General features: G+C 35.3%; 1 protein-coding gene across 1 annotated transcript in view; it reads left to right on the forward strand.

Moving 5' to 3' along the window:
* The window catches only part of SYT10 (synaptotagmin 10), a 77,314-nt gene that overhangs the window by 33,718 nt on the left and 26,787 nt on the right, over positions 1 to 16,809 (forward strand). The window contains exon 3 of the mRNA XM_019938093.3: positions 1,750 to 2,317. Coding sequence (XP_019793652.2) covers positions 1,750 to 2,317 — 568 coding nt within the window. The remainder of the gene's footprint in view (positions 1 to 1,749; positions 2,318 to 16,809) is intronic.

The raw sequence follows: 16,809 nt of genomic DNA on the forward strand, positions 1-16,809 counted from the left end.
CCTGATGGTTCCCTGACCCTAATTTAAGCCTCTGATCTTGTATATCTGGAATAGATTCAGGATCAAAATACATTTCATAGCATGTTCAATGCATTAAAATGGGATCAATCTGAGGATCAATCTGGGGAAACAGATCACTTCAAGCTTTAAGTAACTTAGTAAAGACTTTTACGTATATACTCACTTAGATACTGAAACTAAAATATTGGGTCTTAAATTCAGTATAGTTTTAATTAGGAGCTTATTCCCTCATCTGAGATAAAGTTATCCTAGTTTGTTTCTTTATATAGAAATAATTTTTCAATTATGATCAAGTGGAAAAAGGTATAACAACAAGCATAAAGGATTTTGAAGTAAGTGCTGGAGAGACATTGAATTTAAGAGAGAGATGAAAGAAGGAAAGCCAAGCTGAAGGCTACTGTAGAAAGCAAAGTATGAGATGATGAGGATATGGACCAAATAGCAATGGAAATAGAGTAGAATGGACAATTATATGAGATGTCTCAAAGCAAAAAATCAACAGGACTTAGAAAATTAAGCAAATCCCATGAAATAAAGGAAAAGTGATTCAAACAAGCATAATGCAGGATTCCAAGCATAAGTGACTGACAAAAATGTTAGAGCTATTGTCAGAGATTGTGGAAGAGTGAACTGGTTTGAAAGCAAAATAGAGAAAATAATTAGTTTGCTTGAGTTTGGGGCAAAATTAGGACATTTGTTTAGAATCCCCCTTCAAGACAAAGAGATATGGAACTAGGATTTTGTCTATCTGAGATATATCTAGGGAATCACCAGATTAAAGGTAGTAATTATAGCCCCAAAACTGATTATTAGTCTGATGGAGTGATTGAGAAGAGAAAAGAACAAAAGACCTGGAACCAGACCTTGAGGAAACACATAAGTTGACATAGCTCACGCTAGAAATCATGGAGAAACTATGAGAAGCAGATCTTAATGCAAGTCACATTTATGAGCCATTAGTAAGCTGATACACCTAATGTTCTGGAAATGTTGGAGAGATAAATAGTAACAGTGAGTATAGGACATTCAGTTTGAATTTTAAGAACTATTATTTAGCCCCAAACTCTAAAATTCTACAGTCTTTTAATCCTTAAGAGTTTCTGAAGCCCACTCCATGTTGAAAAAAGGAAAATGTACTCATTTTTTTCTGTCATAACTATATATTCTTTTGAAAAATACACATTCATCTAGTTATCTTAAGTATTAGAAATAACACAGCATAAGAATATGTGGACTTATGTTTTTTAATATTGTCATCACTAAAATGGGAAATTCATAAGACCAAAATATCCAGATGAAAAGAAATCAGCCATCTGAATGATTTGTTTACATAATGTTTACATCTAGATACACCCAGGTAACATTTTGTAGAATATTGAACTTTTTTGGTAATCATCTTTCTTTACAATTGTGTTTAAAAGTTTTGTGCTTATTATGGTACATAAAAATACCAAAAGCTCATAAAAATGTACATATGTGTGTTTTAGGTGTTTCTATAATTTTAGGAGAGTTTTTCTTTGAATATTGCATTCCTGGTTTTTCAAAAGTAACTCGTGTGTGTGTTTGTGTGTGTGTGTGTGTGTGTGTGTGTGTATCCATCTGTTTATTGCTGTAGATATAATGCTCCCATTATCCTGGGTGTGGGGTAGAGTTTATATGCCACTGTATATAACATTATCATCAAAATGATCTACTTAAACGATTTTGTGTGTATGTGTGTGTGTACAGACACAATTCCTTCAGAAGACACCTACCAAGGCAAATGCAGGTTTCCAGTGTTGATTTTGGCATGGGCACAGAACCCATTTTACAAAGAGGAGAAACAACAACCAGCATTGGGAGAATAAAACCAGAGCTCTACAAACAGAAATCAGTTGACTCTGAGGGCAACAAGAAAGAAGATGTCAAAACCTGTGGGAAGCTTAACTTCACCCTCCAGTATGATTATGAAAATGAACTTCTAGTTGTTAAAATTATCAAAGCCTTAGATCTCCCTGCTAAAGACTTCACAGGAACTTCTGACCCTTACGTGAAGATGTATCTTCTTCCAGATAGGAAAAAGAAATTTCAGACCCGTGTGCACAGAAAAACTTTAAATCCTGTGTTTGATGAAACTTTTCAGTTTCCTGTAGCATATGATCAACTAAGCAATCGAAAACTACATTTCGGTGTGTATGATTTTGACAGATTTTCTAGACATGACATGATTGGGGAAGTGATTTTTGATAATTTGTTTGAAGCCTCTGATCTCTCCAGGGAAGCCACAGTATGGAAAGATATTCATTGTGCTACCACAGTAAGTTATAATTCCACCAATGTATTCCTTTTTATTTGACCTGCAGTGATATATAAAACTAATTTTTACCCACATTAGTTCTACAAATTAGGGAATTTATGTCCTAAATACCTGCAAACAGAGTATGTGATTACATACATACATAATAATTCAGACACTTAACACTATGTAGGTAACATTAGTGATTGTATAAATAAAATAATCTTTTCCTTCAACATCTAACCTTTGTTTCTACACTTCCTGTTTGGGGAAATTCATTACTTCACTGTATTGGACATTTCTGGTAATTTGCCAAAAATAGGCTTTTTCTCTTGTAAAATATTTATCTGTAACCTATTATCAGCACTCAATTTCCTCATAGTTATTATTGACTTTCATTATTTAAGATGATTTTGTTCCTCAGATTAAACCTAAAACGTACTTTGATGCCACTGGAAACTCCTTGATTTGGTCTAAAACAGCCCATTCCTTCAGGAGATTTTGTGGAATTGATAAGATTATAGCATTTGAAACGCTGAATGATCAAGAAGTAATTGTTTACATTAGAACTTTTCCTTTACATTACAAAATGCTTTTTCTGATTATAAAATAATTTAATATTGAAAATTTTAGAAACAGGGTAAAAAACATAAAATTAAATAATCCATAATGCCATGAATTATATGTAAAAACTTGGCATATTTCTTTCTACTTTTTTTTCTATGAATGTTTTAAAATAATTAAGATCAAACCAAGTTTAAATTTTTTCACACTCACTTTTTTTGTGCTATATATGTTTTAGTACATGATGTTTAAATATATGATCCATTTTCCTAACCATTCTTTTTTTGTTGGACATTTGAATTAGGCATAAATTTTGTTAGACTAAAAATTTGTTGCATTCTCTATACATAAATCTCTTTTTTATTCAAGATTATTTGTCCAGAATAGAATTAGAGAAACACAATTAGGGAACTGGTCTCTTTGGAGGTTAGATTGCTAAATTTTTTTCATTTATTAGTTTTTAAATGAAGGCATTTAATTTTTTACTACCAGGTTGTCTTAACGTCTTTTGTCTAAGTTTTACCACAAATTATAAACTAGAAATGTTGAAGTTTTGGACAGTGACAGGGATTATTTAAAAAATAAGAAAACTTTCTAAAATGCAAAATAGCTCCTTTTGTATTTTCCCTTTATTAATGTTTTACTAAGTACAACCAGTATTTAGGGTTATTAAATTTTCATTATTGGGTTTTTATTTCATGGTCTCCACTATGATAATCTATTAGGGAACAAACTGGATTATATTTCAAAGGCACATTGGGGCTCTTTTGATTTCATTTTTTTTTCACTTTATTACTTATATTCCTACAGGGATAAAAGTGTTGAAGAGTGAATTTTACTGTTTTAAATATATGACACCTTCTGTAGAATTCTACAAATGCAGATAATTATTAATTATTAGGTTATTTCTCTTGATTTGCCAATCTTATATTAGTCCTTCTTTTATTCATTCAACAATTATTTGCTGATTGCCTACTCTGTGTTTGATGTACTGTAAGTACTAGGGATGCAACAAACGTTACCATAAAAAACTCTTTTGTTCATATATTTGGGTACAGGTAAGTAACCCCTAAATGAAGTCTAAAAATTTACATAATTTTATAGGTGATTGACAGTGGATTATTTTTTTACATTCATAAGTTTTTGTATTCCATACTGGTCCTTAAAAAACAGTAAGAATCCCTTGTGGATGCTTCAATTTTTGACTGCTAATAGAACATAAACTGGGTTTTTTGGTAAATATTAATGAATTCTTCAATTTTATTTTCAACTCTCCCATGTGCTTGAAGTATTAAATTTTTATTTCTGCTGTAAAAATTACCACAAATGTAGTGTCTTAAAATAACACAAGTTTATCACCTCATATTTCTGTAGGTTAGAAGTCCAACATAGGTCTTATTGGACTAAAATCAAGGTATTGGCAGGGCTCTGTTCCTTTCTGGAGCCTCTAAGGTGGTCCATTTCCTTGCCTTTTCCAGATTCTAGCAGTCACGGGCATTCCTTGGTTTAGATTTAGCCCACGTGAGCAATCTAGGATAAGCTTCCCATCTCAGGGTTTATAATCTTAATTACATCTGCAAAGTCCTTTTTGCCATGTAGGTAGCATACTCAGGTCAGGATATTAGGAAGCAGCCATCTTTAGGGATGCCTTTATTCTGCCTACCACAGCATAGACATTTTCATTTCAGTATTCTGGATATGAAAGGAAGTATGCAGATAATAAAATGTATTATTAAATTATTCTAGTCAAACGACGTTTCTCTTTGACTGGAACACTGAGCCACACACTGTTCTAGATACTGTTTATGACTTTTTTGTTGCGAAGATAGTGATGAAACCTAAATTTCTTGACTACGGGACCAAAGTTCACAATATACACTAGCATCATCTTTATGGTTAAAGTAGTATTTAATTAAAACTTCTCTTAAGCTTTTGAAAAATTATTAAACAGTTTTATATTCTCAGATTAATAAAAATGAAAAAAATAATGTGAGTTGAAATTTGCTTAAGAAACTGTCTTTTCCTACTCACACGTCTTTAATTTTAAGTAATTTCACACAGAAATTATAGAATGTTCTAGAAAGAAGGAGAAAGGAAAGAAAGTAATGTAGTCATATGCCCTCACTAAATACTTGTTGAATAAATAACTTAGCATATTTGCATATAAGGCCAAGTGAAAGAATGTATGTTAGTAAAAATCTCCCAGAAGAAAAAAAGAACAGTGCAATGATGTACCTTTTGATATGCTTGGTTATATTTGTTGACATTAACTGCTTTCTGTAGGCAAAAATTATTCAGTGTGTAGCACAATTTCATATGTAAAATAAACCAGAAATATTTTAAATTTATTGTTAAAAAATCCTAAATGGTTGAAACAAGAGGCACGTATCATGTATTTATAATTTTATTACCAATAAATTATTTCTATGCAAGAGGGGTTAATATTTTTATCAGGAATTAGCAGGTTTTTTTTAAATTTCAGGTTGAATGAAAAGAAAACAATAAAGGCGTGTCTTTATTCTGTGCAAAAAATTAGTTTTCACTTTAGAGCTGTATATTACAAATATGGCAAGCCAGTCAGCTCTTCAACTAACATAAATATCTTCAACATAGGGAAAATCACATTGGAGGACAGTGTGTACCCTATGCCTCTACTTCTGTAATGGGAAAGAGAAATATATATTCATATTCAGTTATATATACAAAAAAAGTTCTATATGAGGAGACATAAGAATTTAATAACAGTTGCTAACCTATTGGCAAAAAAAGTAGAAGCTGGATGAATATGGAGAAGGAATGATTTGCAACATATTCCTTTATATACATTTTAAGCTTAAACTATGCGAGAATAATATTATTCAGATTTTAATTAACATTTTTTCAAAAAGTCCTGTATAATAACGACTAATGTATTTTGAATATATAAATGTAGTTTTCTTATACACACTCAAGAATCCATTGAAAGTTTACATAGATAAGGAAAAGCGTTCCTTCTTTAGAACAGAGCCACTTCATTTTGCGTATTTATTTATTTACTCATCTATTCAAATAACATTTTTTTCAGCACCAACTATGTTCTAGACACTTAGGAATTCTCAAGGGAGGAAGTTGTGTGTGTGTGTGTGTGTGTGTGTGTGTGTGTGTGTGTAACCACATTGACCTGGTTTATAGCTATAAAATGCTTGAATCTATTATCTTCTAACTAAGTGTCTATCAAATATTATTTTTTTGAATATTTCTCTTTTGTAAAATTCATTTATACTATTTTTTAGATCCCACTTATCAGTGAAAGCATATAATATTTGTCTTTCTCTGTGTGACTTACTTCATTTAGTATGACAGTCTCTTTATTTCATTCTTTATTATGGCTAAGTATTATTCCTATTTCACTATATGTGTATATATGTGTGTGTGTATCTCTCTCTCTCTCTCTCTCTCTCTCTCTCTCTCTCTATATATATATATATATATATATATATATATATATATATATATTACATCTTCTTTATGCATTTATCTGTTGATGGATGTTTAGGTTGCTTCCATGTCTTGGCTATTGTAAATAGTGCCACTACAAACATTGAGGTGCACGTATCTCTTCAAATTAGAGCTTTCCTCTTTTCTGGATTTATGCCCAAGAGTGAGATTGCTGGATCATATGGTGCCTCTATTTTTAGTTTTTTAAGGAAACTCCATACTGTTTTCCATAGTGGCTGCACCAATTTACATTCCCACCAACAGTGTAGGAGGATTCCCTTTTCTCCACACCTTAGCCAGCATTTGTTTGTAGACATTTTAATAATGGCCATTCTGACGGATGTGACATGATACCTCATTGTAGTTTTGATTTGCATTTCTCTGATAATTAGCGATATTGAGCATCTTTTCACATGCCTATTGTCTTCTTTTTTTAAAAATCTTTATTGGAGTATAATTGCTTTAAAATGGTGTGTTAGTTTCTGCTTTACAACAAAATGAATCAGTTATACATATACATATGTTCCCATATCTCTTCCCTCTTGCCTCTCCCTCATTCCCACCCTCCCTATCCCACCCCTCCAGGCGGTCACAAAGCACCGAGCTGATCTCCCTGTGCTATGCGGCTGCTTCCCACTACCTATCTACCTTACGTTTGGTAGTGTATATATGTCCATGCCTCTCTCTTTCTTTGTCACAGCTTACCCTACCCCTCCCCATATGCTCAAGTCCATTCTCTAGTAGGTCTGTGTCTTTATTCCTGTCTTACCCCTACGTTCTTCATGACATTTTTTTTTCTTAAATTCCATATATATGTGTTAGCATACGGTATTTGTCTCTCTCCTTCTGACTTACTTCACTCTGTATGACAGACTCTAGGTCTATCCACCTCATTACAAATAGCTCAATTTCATCTCTTTTTATGGCTGAGTAATATTCCATTGTATATATGTGCCACATCTTATTTATCATTCATCCAATGATGGACACTTAGGTTGTTTCCATCTCCGGGCTATTGTAAATAGAGCTGCAGTGAACACTTTGGTACATGACTCTTTTTGAATTATGGTTTTCTCAGGGTATATGTCCAGTAGTGGGATTGCTGGGTCATATGGTAGTTCTATTTGTAGTTTTTTAAGGAACCTCCATACTGTTCTCCATAGTGGAGAACATGCCTATTGTCTTCTTTGCATATCTTCTTTGGAGAAATGTCTATTTAGGTCTCCTGTCCATTTTTTGAGTGGGTTTTTGTTTTTGTTTTTGAGTTGTATGAGCTGTTTGTATATTTTGGAAATTAAACCCTTGTCAGTTGCATCTTTGCAAATATTTTCTCCCAGTACGTAGGTTGTCTTTTCATTTTGTTTATAGTTTCCTTTGCTGTGCAAAAGCTTATAAGTTTGCTTAGGTCCCATTTGTTTATTTTTGCTTTTATTTCTATTGCGTTGGGAGACTGACCTAAGAAAACATTGCTACAACTTATGTCAGAGAATGTTTTGCCTATGTTCTTTTCTAGGAGTTTTATGGTGTCATGTCTTATATTTAAGTCTTTGAGCCATTTTGAGTTCATTTTTGTGTATGATGTGGGGGAGTGTTCTAATTTCACTGATTTACGTGGGGTTGTCCAGCTTTCCCAATACCATTTGCTGAAGAGACTGTCTTTTCTCCACTGTATATTCTTGCCTCCTTTGTTGAAGATTGACTGTAGGCATGTGGGTTTATTTCTGGCTCTCTATTCTGTTCCATTGACCTTTGTCTTTTTTGTGTGCCAATACCATGCTGTTCTGATTACTGTAGCTTTGTAGTATTGTCTGAAGTCTGGAAGGGTTATGCCTCCAGCTTTGTTATTTTTCCTCAACATTGCTTTGGCAATTCTGGGTCTTTTGTGGTTCCATATAAATTTTGCGGTTATTTGTCCCTCCCTTCCAGCAACCACCAGTTTGTTCTTTGTATCTGTGAGTATATTTCTGTTTTGTTGTGTTTGTTTTGTTTTTTAGATTCCACATATGAGTGAAATTACATGGTATTTGTCTTTCTCTTTCTGGTTTATTTCACTTAGCATAATACCCTCAAGTTCTATCCATATTATTGCAAATGACAAGATTTTATTCTTTTTCTATGAATGACTGAGTAGTATTCCATTGTATACATCTATACCACATCTTCTTTATCCATTTATCTATCAATGAAAACAGGTGGCTTCCATATCTTGGCTACTGTAAATAATGCTGCAATGAACATAGAGTTGCATATATATTTTCAAAAGAGTGTTTTTGTTTTCTTCAGATAATACCCAGTAGTGTAATTGCTGGCCCATATGGTAGTTCTATTTTTTCATTTTTTAAAGGAACCTCCACACTGTTTTCTACAGTGGTTGCACCAAGTTACAATTTCCACCAGCATTGTATTCTCTTTTCTCCATGTCCTCACCAAAAATTTTTTCTTGTCTTTTGATAATTGCCATTCTGACAGGTGTGAGGTGGTATCTCATTGTGGTTTTTGACTTGCATTTCCCTAATGATTAGTGATGTTGAGCACCTTTACATGTGTTTATTGGCCATCAGTATGTTTTCGTTTGAAAAATGTCTATTCATGTCCTCTTCCCAATTTTTAATCACGTTGTTTGCTTTTTCAATGTTGAGTTGTATGAGTTCTTTGTATATTTTGGCTATTAACCCCTTTTCATATATATGATTTGCAGATATCTTCTCCCACTCAGTAGGCAGCCTTTTTGTTTTGTTGATAGTTTCCTTCCCTGTGCAAAAGCTTTTTTAGTTTGATCTAGTCCTATTGGTTTAATTATGCTTTTGGTTTCCTTGCCTGAGGAGACACATCCAAAAAAATATTGCTAAACCAATATCAAAGAAGTTACTGCCTGTTTTCTTCTAGGAATTGTATGGTTTTGTTTCTTACATTTAGGTCTTTAATCCATTTGGAGTTTATTTCTTTATATGGTGTGATCACCATATAAAGAATCAATTTGATTCTTTTGAATGTAGCTGTCCAGGTTTCCAACAACATTTATTGAAGAAGCTTTATCTCATTGCATTTTCTTGCCTCCTTTGATGTAGATTAATTGCCTAGCTAAGTGTGAGTTCATTTCTGAACTCTCTATTCTGTTCCATTGATTGTTTTTGTGCCAGCACCATACAGTTTTGATTACTGTAGCTTTGCAGAATAGTTTGAAGTCAGGGAGCATGATACCTCCAGCTTTGTTCTTCTTTCCCAAAATTGCTTTGGCTATTCAAGGTTTTCTGTGGTTCCATAAAAATTTTAGTGTTATTAGTCCTAGTTCTGTAAAAAATGCCATTGGTATTTTCATAGGTATTGCACTGAGTCTGTAGATTGCTTTGGGTAGTATGGACATTTTAATTGTATTGATTCATCCAATTCATAAACACAGTATATTTTTCCATTTATTTGTATTGTCTTCAATTTCTTTCCTCAAAGTCTTGGAGTTTTCAGAGTAAAGATCTTTCACCTTCTTGGTTAAATTTATTCCTAGATATTTTATCCTTTTGATGCAGTTTTAAATAGGATGCTTTTCTTTAGTTCTCTTTCTGACAGTTTGTTATTAGTGTATAAAATGCAACAGATTTCTGTATATTAGGGGTTTTTTTTTGCAGTACATGGGTCTCTCACTCTTGTGGCCTCTCCCATTGCAGAGCACAGGCTCCGGATGTGCAGGCTCAGTGGCCATGGCTCATGGGCCCAGCCGCTCCGTGGCATGTGGGATCTTCCCGGACCGGGGCACGAACCCGTGTCCCCTGCATTGGCAGGCAGACTCTCAACCACTGTGCCACCAGGGAAGCCCCTGTATATTAGATTTTTATCCTTCAACATTACTGAATTCTTTTATTAGTCCTACTACTTTTTTGGTGGAGTCTTTGACATTATATATACTGTCAGATCATCTGAAAACAGTGACAGTTTTACTTCTTCCTTTCCAATTTGGATGACTTTTATTTCTTTTTCTTGACTAATTATTGTGGCTAGAAGTTCCAGTACTATGTTGCATAAAAGTGGCAAGAATGGGCATCTTTGTCTTATTCCTGATCTTAAAGCAAATGCTTTCAACTTTTCACCATTGAGTATGATATTAGCTATGGGTTTATCATATATGGCCTTTAGTATGTTGAGGTATACTCCTTCTAGGCCCACTTTGATGAGAGTTTTTATCATAAATTAATTTTGAATTTTATCAAATGGTTTTTCAGTACCTATTGAGATGATCATATGATTTTTATCCTTTGTTTTGTTAATATGTTGTATCACATTGATTAATTTGTGTGTATTGTACCATCCTTGCATCCCTGGAATGAATCCAACTTGATCATTCTCTCTTTATCTTTAACTTTTTCCATTTTAATTATAATATGCCTTGGTGTGGATATCTTTAGGTTCATCTTGTTTGGGACTGTCAGTGCTTCCTACACCTGGATGTGCACAGGTTAGGGAAGTTTTCAACCATTATTTCTTCAAATACATTTTCCGTCTCTTTGTCTTTCTCTCCTTTTTCTGGGAACTCTGTAAATGTTATAATGCTTGATTTTTATCCTAGAGGTAAGGTCCCCTAAACTCTCCTCATTTAAAAAAGAAAATCCTTTCTTCTATTTGCTGTTTTTATTGGGTGATTTTACTATTCTATCTTTTATATTGCTTGTTTTTCTTTGTCATATAATCTGCTGTTGATTTCCTCTAGTGTATTTTTATTTCATTTATTGTACTCTTCATTTCTGATTGATTCATTATTATATTTTCTAAGTCTTTGTGAAGTTCTCACTGAATTTTCCCATTCTTTTCCTGAGTTGGGTGGACATTCTTGTGACTGTTTCTATGAACTCTTTCAGTTAAATTACTTGTTCCCATTTCATCAGGGTTTTCTCTGGGGTTTTATTTTGTTCTTTTGTTTAGAACATATTCTTCTGTCTCCTCATTTTGTTTGACTTTAGTTTTTGTTTCTATGAATTAGGCAAAACAGCTAATTCTCTACAGTCTTGATGGAGTTGCCTGTGTGGCTGAATCTCCTGTGTATATTGCTTGTGCCTAGTGGCTTTGGTAGGCTGGCTGGAGTGGGAGCAGTCCAGGCCAAGTGTGGTTTCTGGGTAGTGCTGTGCCTGAGGCCACTTTGGTGGGGCACTGAAGCTGGTTCGGGTCAGTCTGGAGGGCAGTACTTTGGGAGTGCTACACTGGATGTCACCTTGGCAGGATGGCTGGGGCTGGTGCTGGAGTGGGTATGGGCTGGGAGGAGTCCCAGAGGGACTCAAACAATGGTGAGTCCCTGGTACCTCTGACCCCAGAGAGGGGCCAGTAGTGCCCTGCTCATTTGGCAGAATCTCTAGGATTAGTAAATGGATTTTCTTTTCATATAGTTTAGATGCTCTTTAAACTGCCATTTTTTTCACGGTATCCCAGAACAGGTGAGTATGTGCCTGGGCCCCTCAGCAATATCTCCCCCTACTGCAGGTTACTGCAATGAGGGTGTCGTTCCCATAGATACCATGTCTCTGTCTTTCCTACCCATTTCTATATGGTCTTTCTATGTGCAGTAGCTGTTCAATCAGTCCTCAGGTCTTCTGGAGGAAATACTGTATATGTAAAGTGTAGATTCAGTATGTCTGTGGGAGAAGGTGAGCTTAGGGTCTTCTTATCCTGCCATTTTGCCCTTCACCCCAACACCTACTCAACTTTTTTTTTTTTTTTTTTTTTGCGGTACACGGGCCTCTCACTGTTGTGGCCTCTCCCATTGCAGAGCACAGGCTCCAGACCCGCAGGCTCAGTGGCCATGGCTCACAGGCCCAGCCACTCTGCGGCATGCGGGATCTTCCCGGACTGCGGCCCGAACCCCTGTCCCCTGCATCGGCAGGTGGACCCCCAACCACTGCACCACCAGGGAAGCCCCTACTCAACTTTTAACAACAGACTGTTAAAAGGGACTTTGTCTCACAAATATTTTATTTTCAATAAATCACCAAAGCCTAAGTTCTTTAGTGACTAGACTTCACTTCCTCTTAACTACAGGCAGAGACAGAGACAGAGAAAGACAGAGAGAGATAGTGGCCCATGAATGGTAGACAAGCTACATGGCAATTGCACTCTTTACATTTAGAACAATGTAGGAACTTAAATTGGAAATTATGTAGATGCTATGAATATAGGCAAAAAAAAATCATCTTGCTTTTTAAACAACCTCAAATATTATGATTCAAAATTTAACTTTTAGATATGCATTAACTTTGAATTTTTGTTTTGTGCAGCAGAATGCTGTAATGAATATTATAGGAATGTAATACTTAAACTGCTAATAAAAGGCTAATATAATCATTGTTGTGGACTCTGGAACAAACTGACCATGGCTTTGCATCCTTGCTGTGTCATTTATCTGTATGTCTTTGAGCAAGTTACTAGATCTCTCTAAGTCTTAATTATCTTATCTGCAAAATGGGGATTATGAGAAGGTGAACCATAGTTTGTTGAATAGACTAAATAGGTGCCTAGCATAGAGCCAGACGTTTGCAAATGCTCAGTATACATTAGCAGCCAAGAAGTATAAACAGAATGATATCACTGGAATATGGTTTTGGTTGTTGTAGTTGACATATTAAACAGGAAAGAAGATCTTGGTGCTAAAAATGGCTATGTCCTATTACAATAGTGAAGATAGTTTTAGGTGGTATGCTTTTCTATTTAGGTTGGAAAGTTTTGTGTGAGAGATAATTTAAATCTATTTAGTTACTGTATGCTCTGATTCAGTGAGTAGATACTATTTCTTCTTTTATGATATATATACTCACACTGATAGCTAGCATGCCCCTCATCTCCCACCTGACTTGACTCTTCCTTTCCCACTGGGCATGTCTCCTCCTCTTGTTCCCCTCACCAACCTCTGCATGCACTTATAAAGTGTATCTTATGAAACCTCAAGAGTTAATGACACTGGTTATCTTCCGTATGTTCCTTTCCAATATTCTTCACCCTGTTCGGTGCCTTAAGTGGCTGGCCTATTTGTCCGCAAACTCTGCTCTCTGAGTTCTGGCAAGAGCTGTTAGGACAGAAGGAGAATGACATTTGGATATGTATTCTCTTTAGATCTTTCTCTGAGAGATTGCCTCAGGATGGCTATGTCCTTTATCTGAGGGTACCGTTCCTCTCAAATTAGGCTATTCTTATTACCACTTCTTTCTGAATTCAGGTAAATGTCCCCACCCCCTTGCCCTTTCAGACATAGAGGTCATTACCACCTCTACTCTTACCCGCACCAGGGCACCACACCATCTCTTGTGATTTCCATACTTCCTGCTCACATCACTGTAGATGGGCCCATCATTAAGCCCTCTGGAATTACTCTAATTTGTGTGTGTCGTTTGTTTCTTCTTGTATCCTTGAATGATACCACAAAGAAAGGAAATGATTCCTGATTACAAACAGTTTAATTTCCTGTAACGTTCTTAGACCATGCCATGTGTCTAAGATGTTTCGTGTGTTTATTACCTTTAGGGAAGCTAAATTAGTCCATTAAATTCTTGATAATAAGACAAGGCCTTCAACCACAAAAAGAACCATTACATTGTTGAAATTTTCTAATCTTTTGTTTTTTTTAACATCATTATTGGAGTATAATTGCTTTACACTGTTGTATTAGTTTCTGCTGTATAAAAAAGTGAATCAGCTATATGTATACATATATCCCCATATTCCCTCCCTCTTGTGTCTCTCTCCCACCCTCCTTATGCCACCTTTCTAGGTGGTCACAAAGCATCAAGCTGATCTCCCCGTGCAATGCAGCTGCTTCCCACTAGCTAGCTATTTTACATTTGGTAGTGTATATATGTGAGTTCTTCTCTCTCACATCATCCCAGCTTACACATCCCCACCCCCATGTCATCAAGTCCATTCTCTAGGTCTGGGTCTTTATTCCTGTCCTGCCCCTAGGTTCTTCAGAACCATTTTATTTTTTTTTTAGATTCCATATATATGTGTTAGACTACAGTATTTGTTTTCCTCTTTCTGACTTACTTCACTCTGTATGATAGACTCTAGGTCCATCCACCTCACTACAAATAACTCAGTTTTGTTTCTTCTTATGGATGAGTAATATTCCACTGTATATATGTGCCACGTCTTCTTTTTCCATGCATCTGTCAATGGACACATAGGTTGCTTCCATGTCCTGGTTATTGTAAATACAGCTGCAATGAACATTGTGGTACATGTGTCTTTTTGAATTATGGTTTTCTCAGGGTATATGCCCAGTAGTGGGATTGCTGGGTCACATGGTAGTTCTATATTTAGTTTTTTAAAGAACCTCCATAGTGGCTGTATCAATTTACATTCCCACCAACAGAGCAAGAGTGTTCCCTTTTCTCCGCACCCTCTCCAGCATTTATTGTTTGTAGATTTTTGGTTGATGGCCATTCTGATGGGTGTGAGGTGATACCTCATTACAGTTTTGATTTGCATTTCTAATGATTAGTGATGTTGAGTATCCTTTCCCGTGTTGGCAATCTGTATATCTTCTTTGGAGAAATATCTATTTAGGTCTTCTGCCCATTTTTGGATTGGGTTCTTGGTATTTTTGATATTGAGCTGCATGAGCTCCTTGTATATTTTGGAGATTAATCCTTTGTCAGTTGCTTCATTTGCAAATATTTTCTCCCATTCTGAGGGTTGTCTTTTGGTCTTATTTATGGTTTCCTTTGCTGTGCAAAAGCTTGTAAGTTTCATTAGGTCCCATTTGTTTATTTTTGTTTTTATTTCCATTTCTCTAGGAGGTGGTTCAAAAAGGATCTTGCTGTGATTTATGTCATAGAGTGTTCTGCCTATGTTTTCCTCTAAGATTTTGATAGTGTCTGGCCTTACATTGAGGTCTTGAAACCATTTTGAGTTTATTTTTGTGTATAGTGTTAGGGAGTGTTCTAATTTCATTCTTTTATATGTAGTTCTCCAGTTTTCCCAGCACCACTTATTGAAGAGGGTGTCTTTTCTCTATTGTATATTCTTGCCTCCTTTATCAAAGGTACAGTGGTCATATGTGCATGGGTTTATCTCTGGGTTTTCTATTCTGTTCATTGATCTATATTTCTGTTTTTGTGCTAGTACCATACTGTCTTGATTATTGTAGCTTTAGAGGTTAGTCTGAAGTCAGGGAGCCTGATTCCTCCAGCTCCATTCTTCTTTCTCAAGATTGCTTTGGCTATTTGGGGTCTTTTGTGTTTCCATACAAATTGTAAAATTTTTTGTTCTAGTTCTGGGAAAAATGCCATTGGTAGTTTGACATGGATTGCACTGAATCTGTAGTTGGCTTTAAGTAGTATAGACATTTTCACAATATCGATTCTTCCAATCCAAGAACATGGTATATCTCTCCATCTGTTTGTATAATCTTTAATTTCTTTCATCAGTGTCTTATAGTTTTCTGCATACAGGTCTTTTGTCTCCTTAGGTATGTTTTTTCCTAGGTATTTTATTCTTTTTGTTGCAATGGTAAATGGGAGTGTTTCCTTCATTTCTCTTTCAGATTTTTCATCATGAGTGTATAGGAATGCAAGAGATTTCTGTGCATTAATTTTGTATCCTGCTCTTTTACCAAACTCATCGACTAGCTCTAGTAGTTTTCTGGTAGCATCTTTAGGATTCTCCATTTATAGTATCATGTCATCTGCAAACAGTGACAGCTTTACTTCTTTTCCGATTTGCATTCCTTTTATTTCTTTTTCTTCTCTGATTGCTGTGGCTAAAACTTCCAAAACTACGTTGAATAATAGGGGTGAGAGTGGGCATCTTTTTCTTGTTTCTGATCTTAGAGGAAATGTTTGCCATTTTTCACCATTGAGAATGATGTTGGCTGTGGGTTTGTCATATATGGCCTTTATTATGTTGAGGTAAATTTCCTGTATGCCTACTTTCTGGAGGGATTTTATTATAAATGGGTGTTGAATTCTGTCAAAAGTTTTATCTGCATCTATTGAGATTATCATATGGTTTCTATCCTTCAGTTTGTTAATATGGTGTACCATATTGAGTGATTTGCGTATATTGAAGAATCCTTGCATTCCTGGGGAAAAAAACAATTGATCATGGTGTATGATCCTGTTAATGTGCTGTTGGATGCTGTTTGCTTAGTATTTTGTTGAGGATTTTTGCATCTATGTTCATGAGTAATATTGGGCTATAGTTTTGTGTGTGTGTGTGACATCTTTGTCTGGTTTTGGCATCAGGTTGATGGTGGCGTCATAGAATGAGTTTGGGAGTGTTCCTCCCTCTGCTATATTTTGGAAGAATTTGAGAAGAATAGGTCATTGCTGTTCTCTAAATGTTTGATAGAATTCACCCGTGAAGCCATCTGGCCCTCAGCTTTTGTTTGTTGGACGATTTTCATCACAGTTTCAATTTCAGTGCTTGGGTTTGGTCTGTTTGTATTTTCTACTTATTCCTGGTTCAGTCTTGAAAGATTGTGCTTTTCTAAGAATTTGTCC

Source organism: Tursiops truncatus, chromosome 11 (assembly GCF_011762595.2).
Source record: "Tursiops truncatus isolate mTurTru1 chromosome 11, mTurTru1.mat.Y, whole genome shotgun sequence".
NCBI lineage: Eukaryota > Metazoa > Chordata > Mammalia > Artiodactyla > Delphinidae > Tursiops > Tursiops truncatus.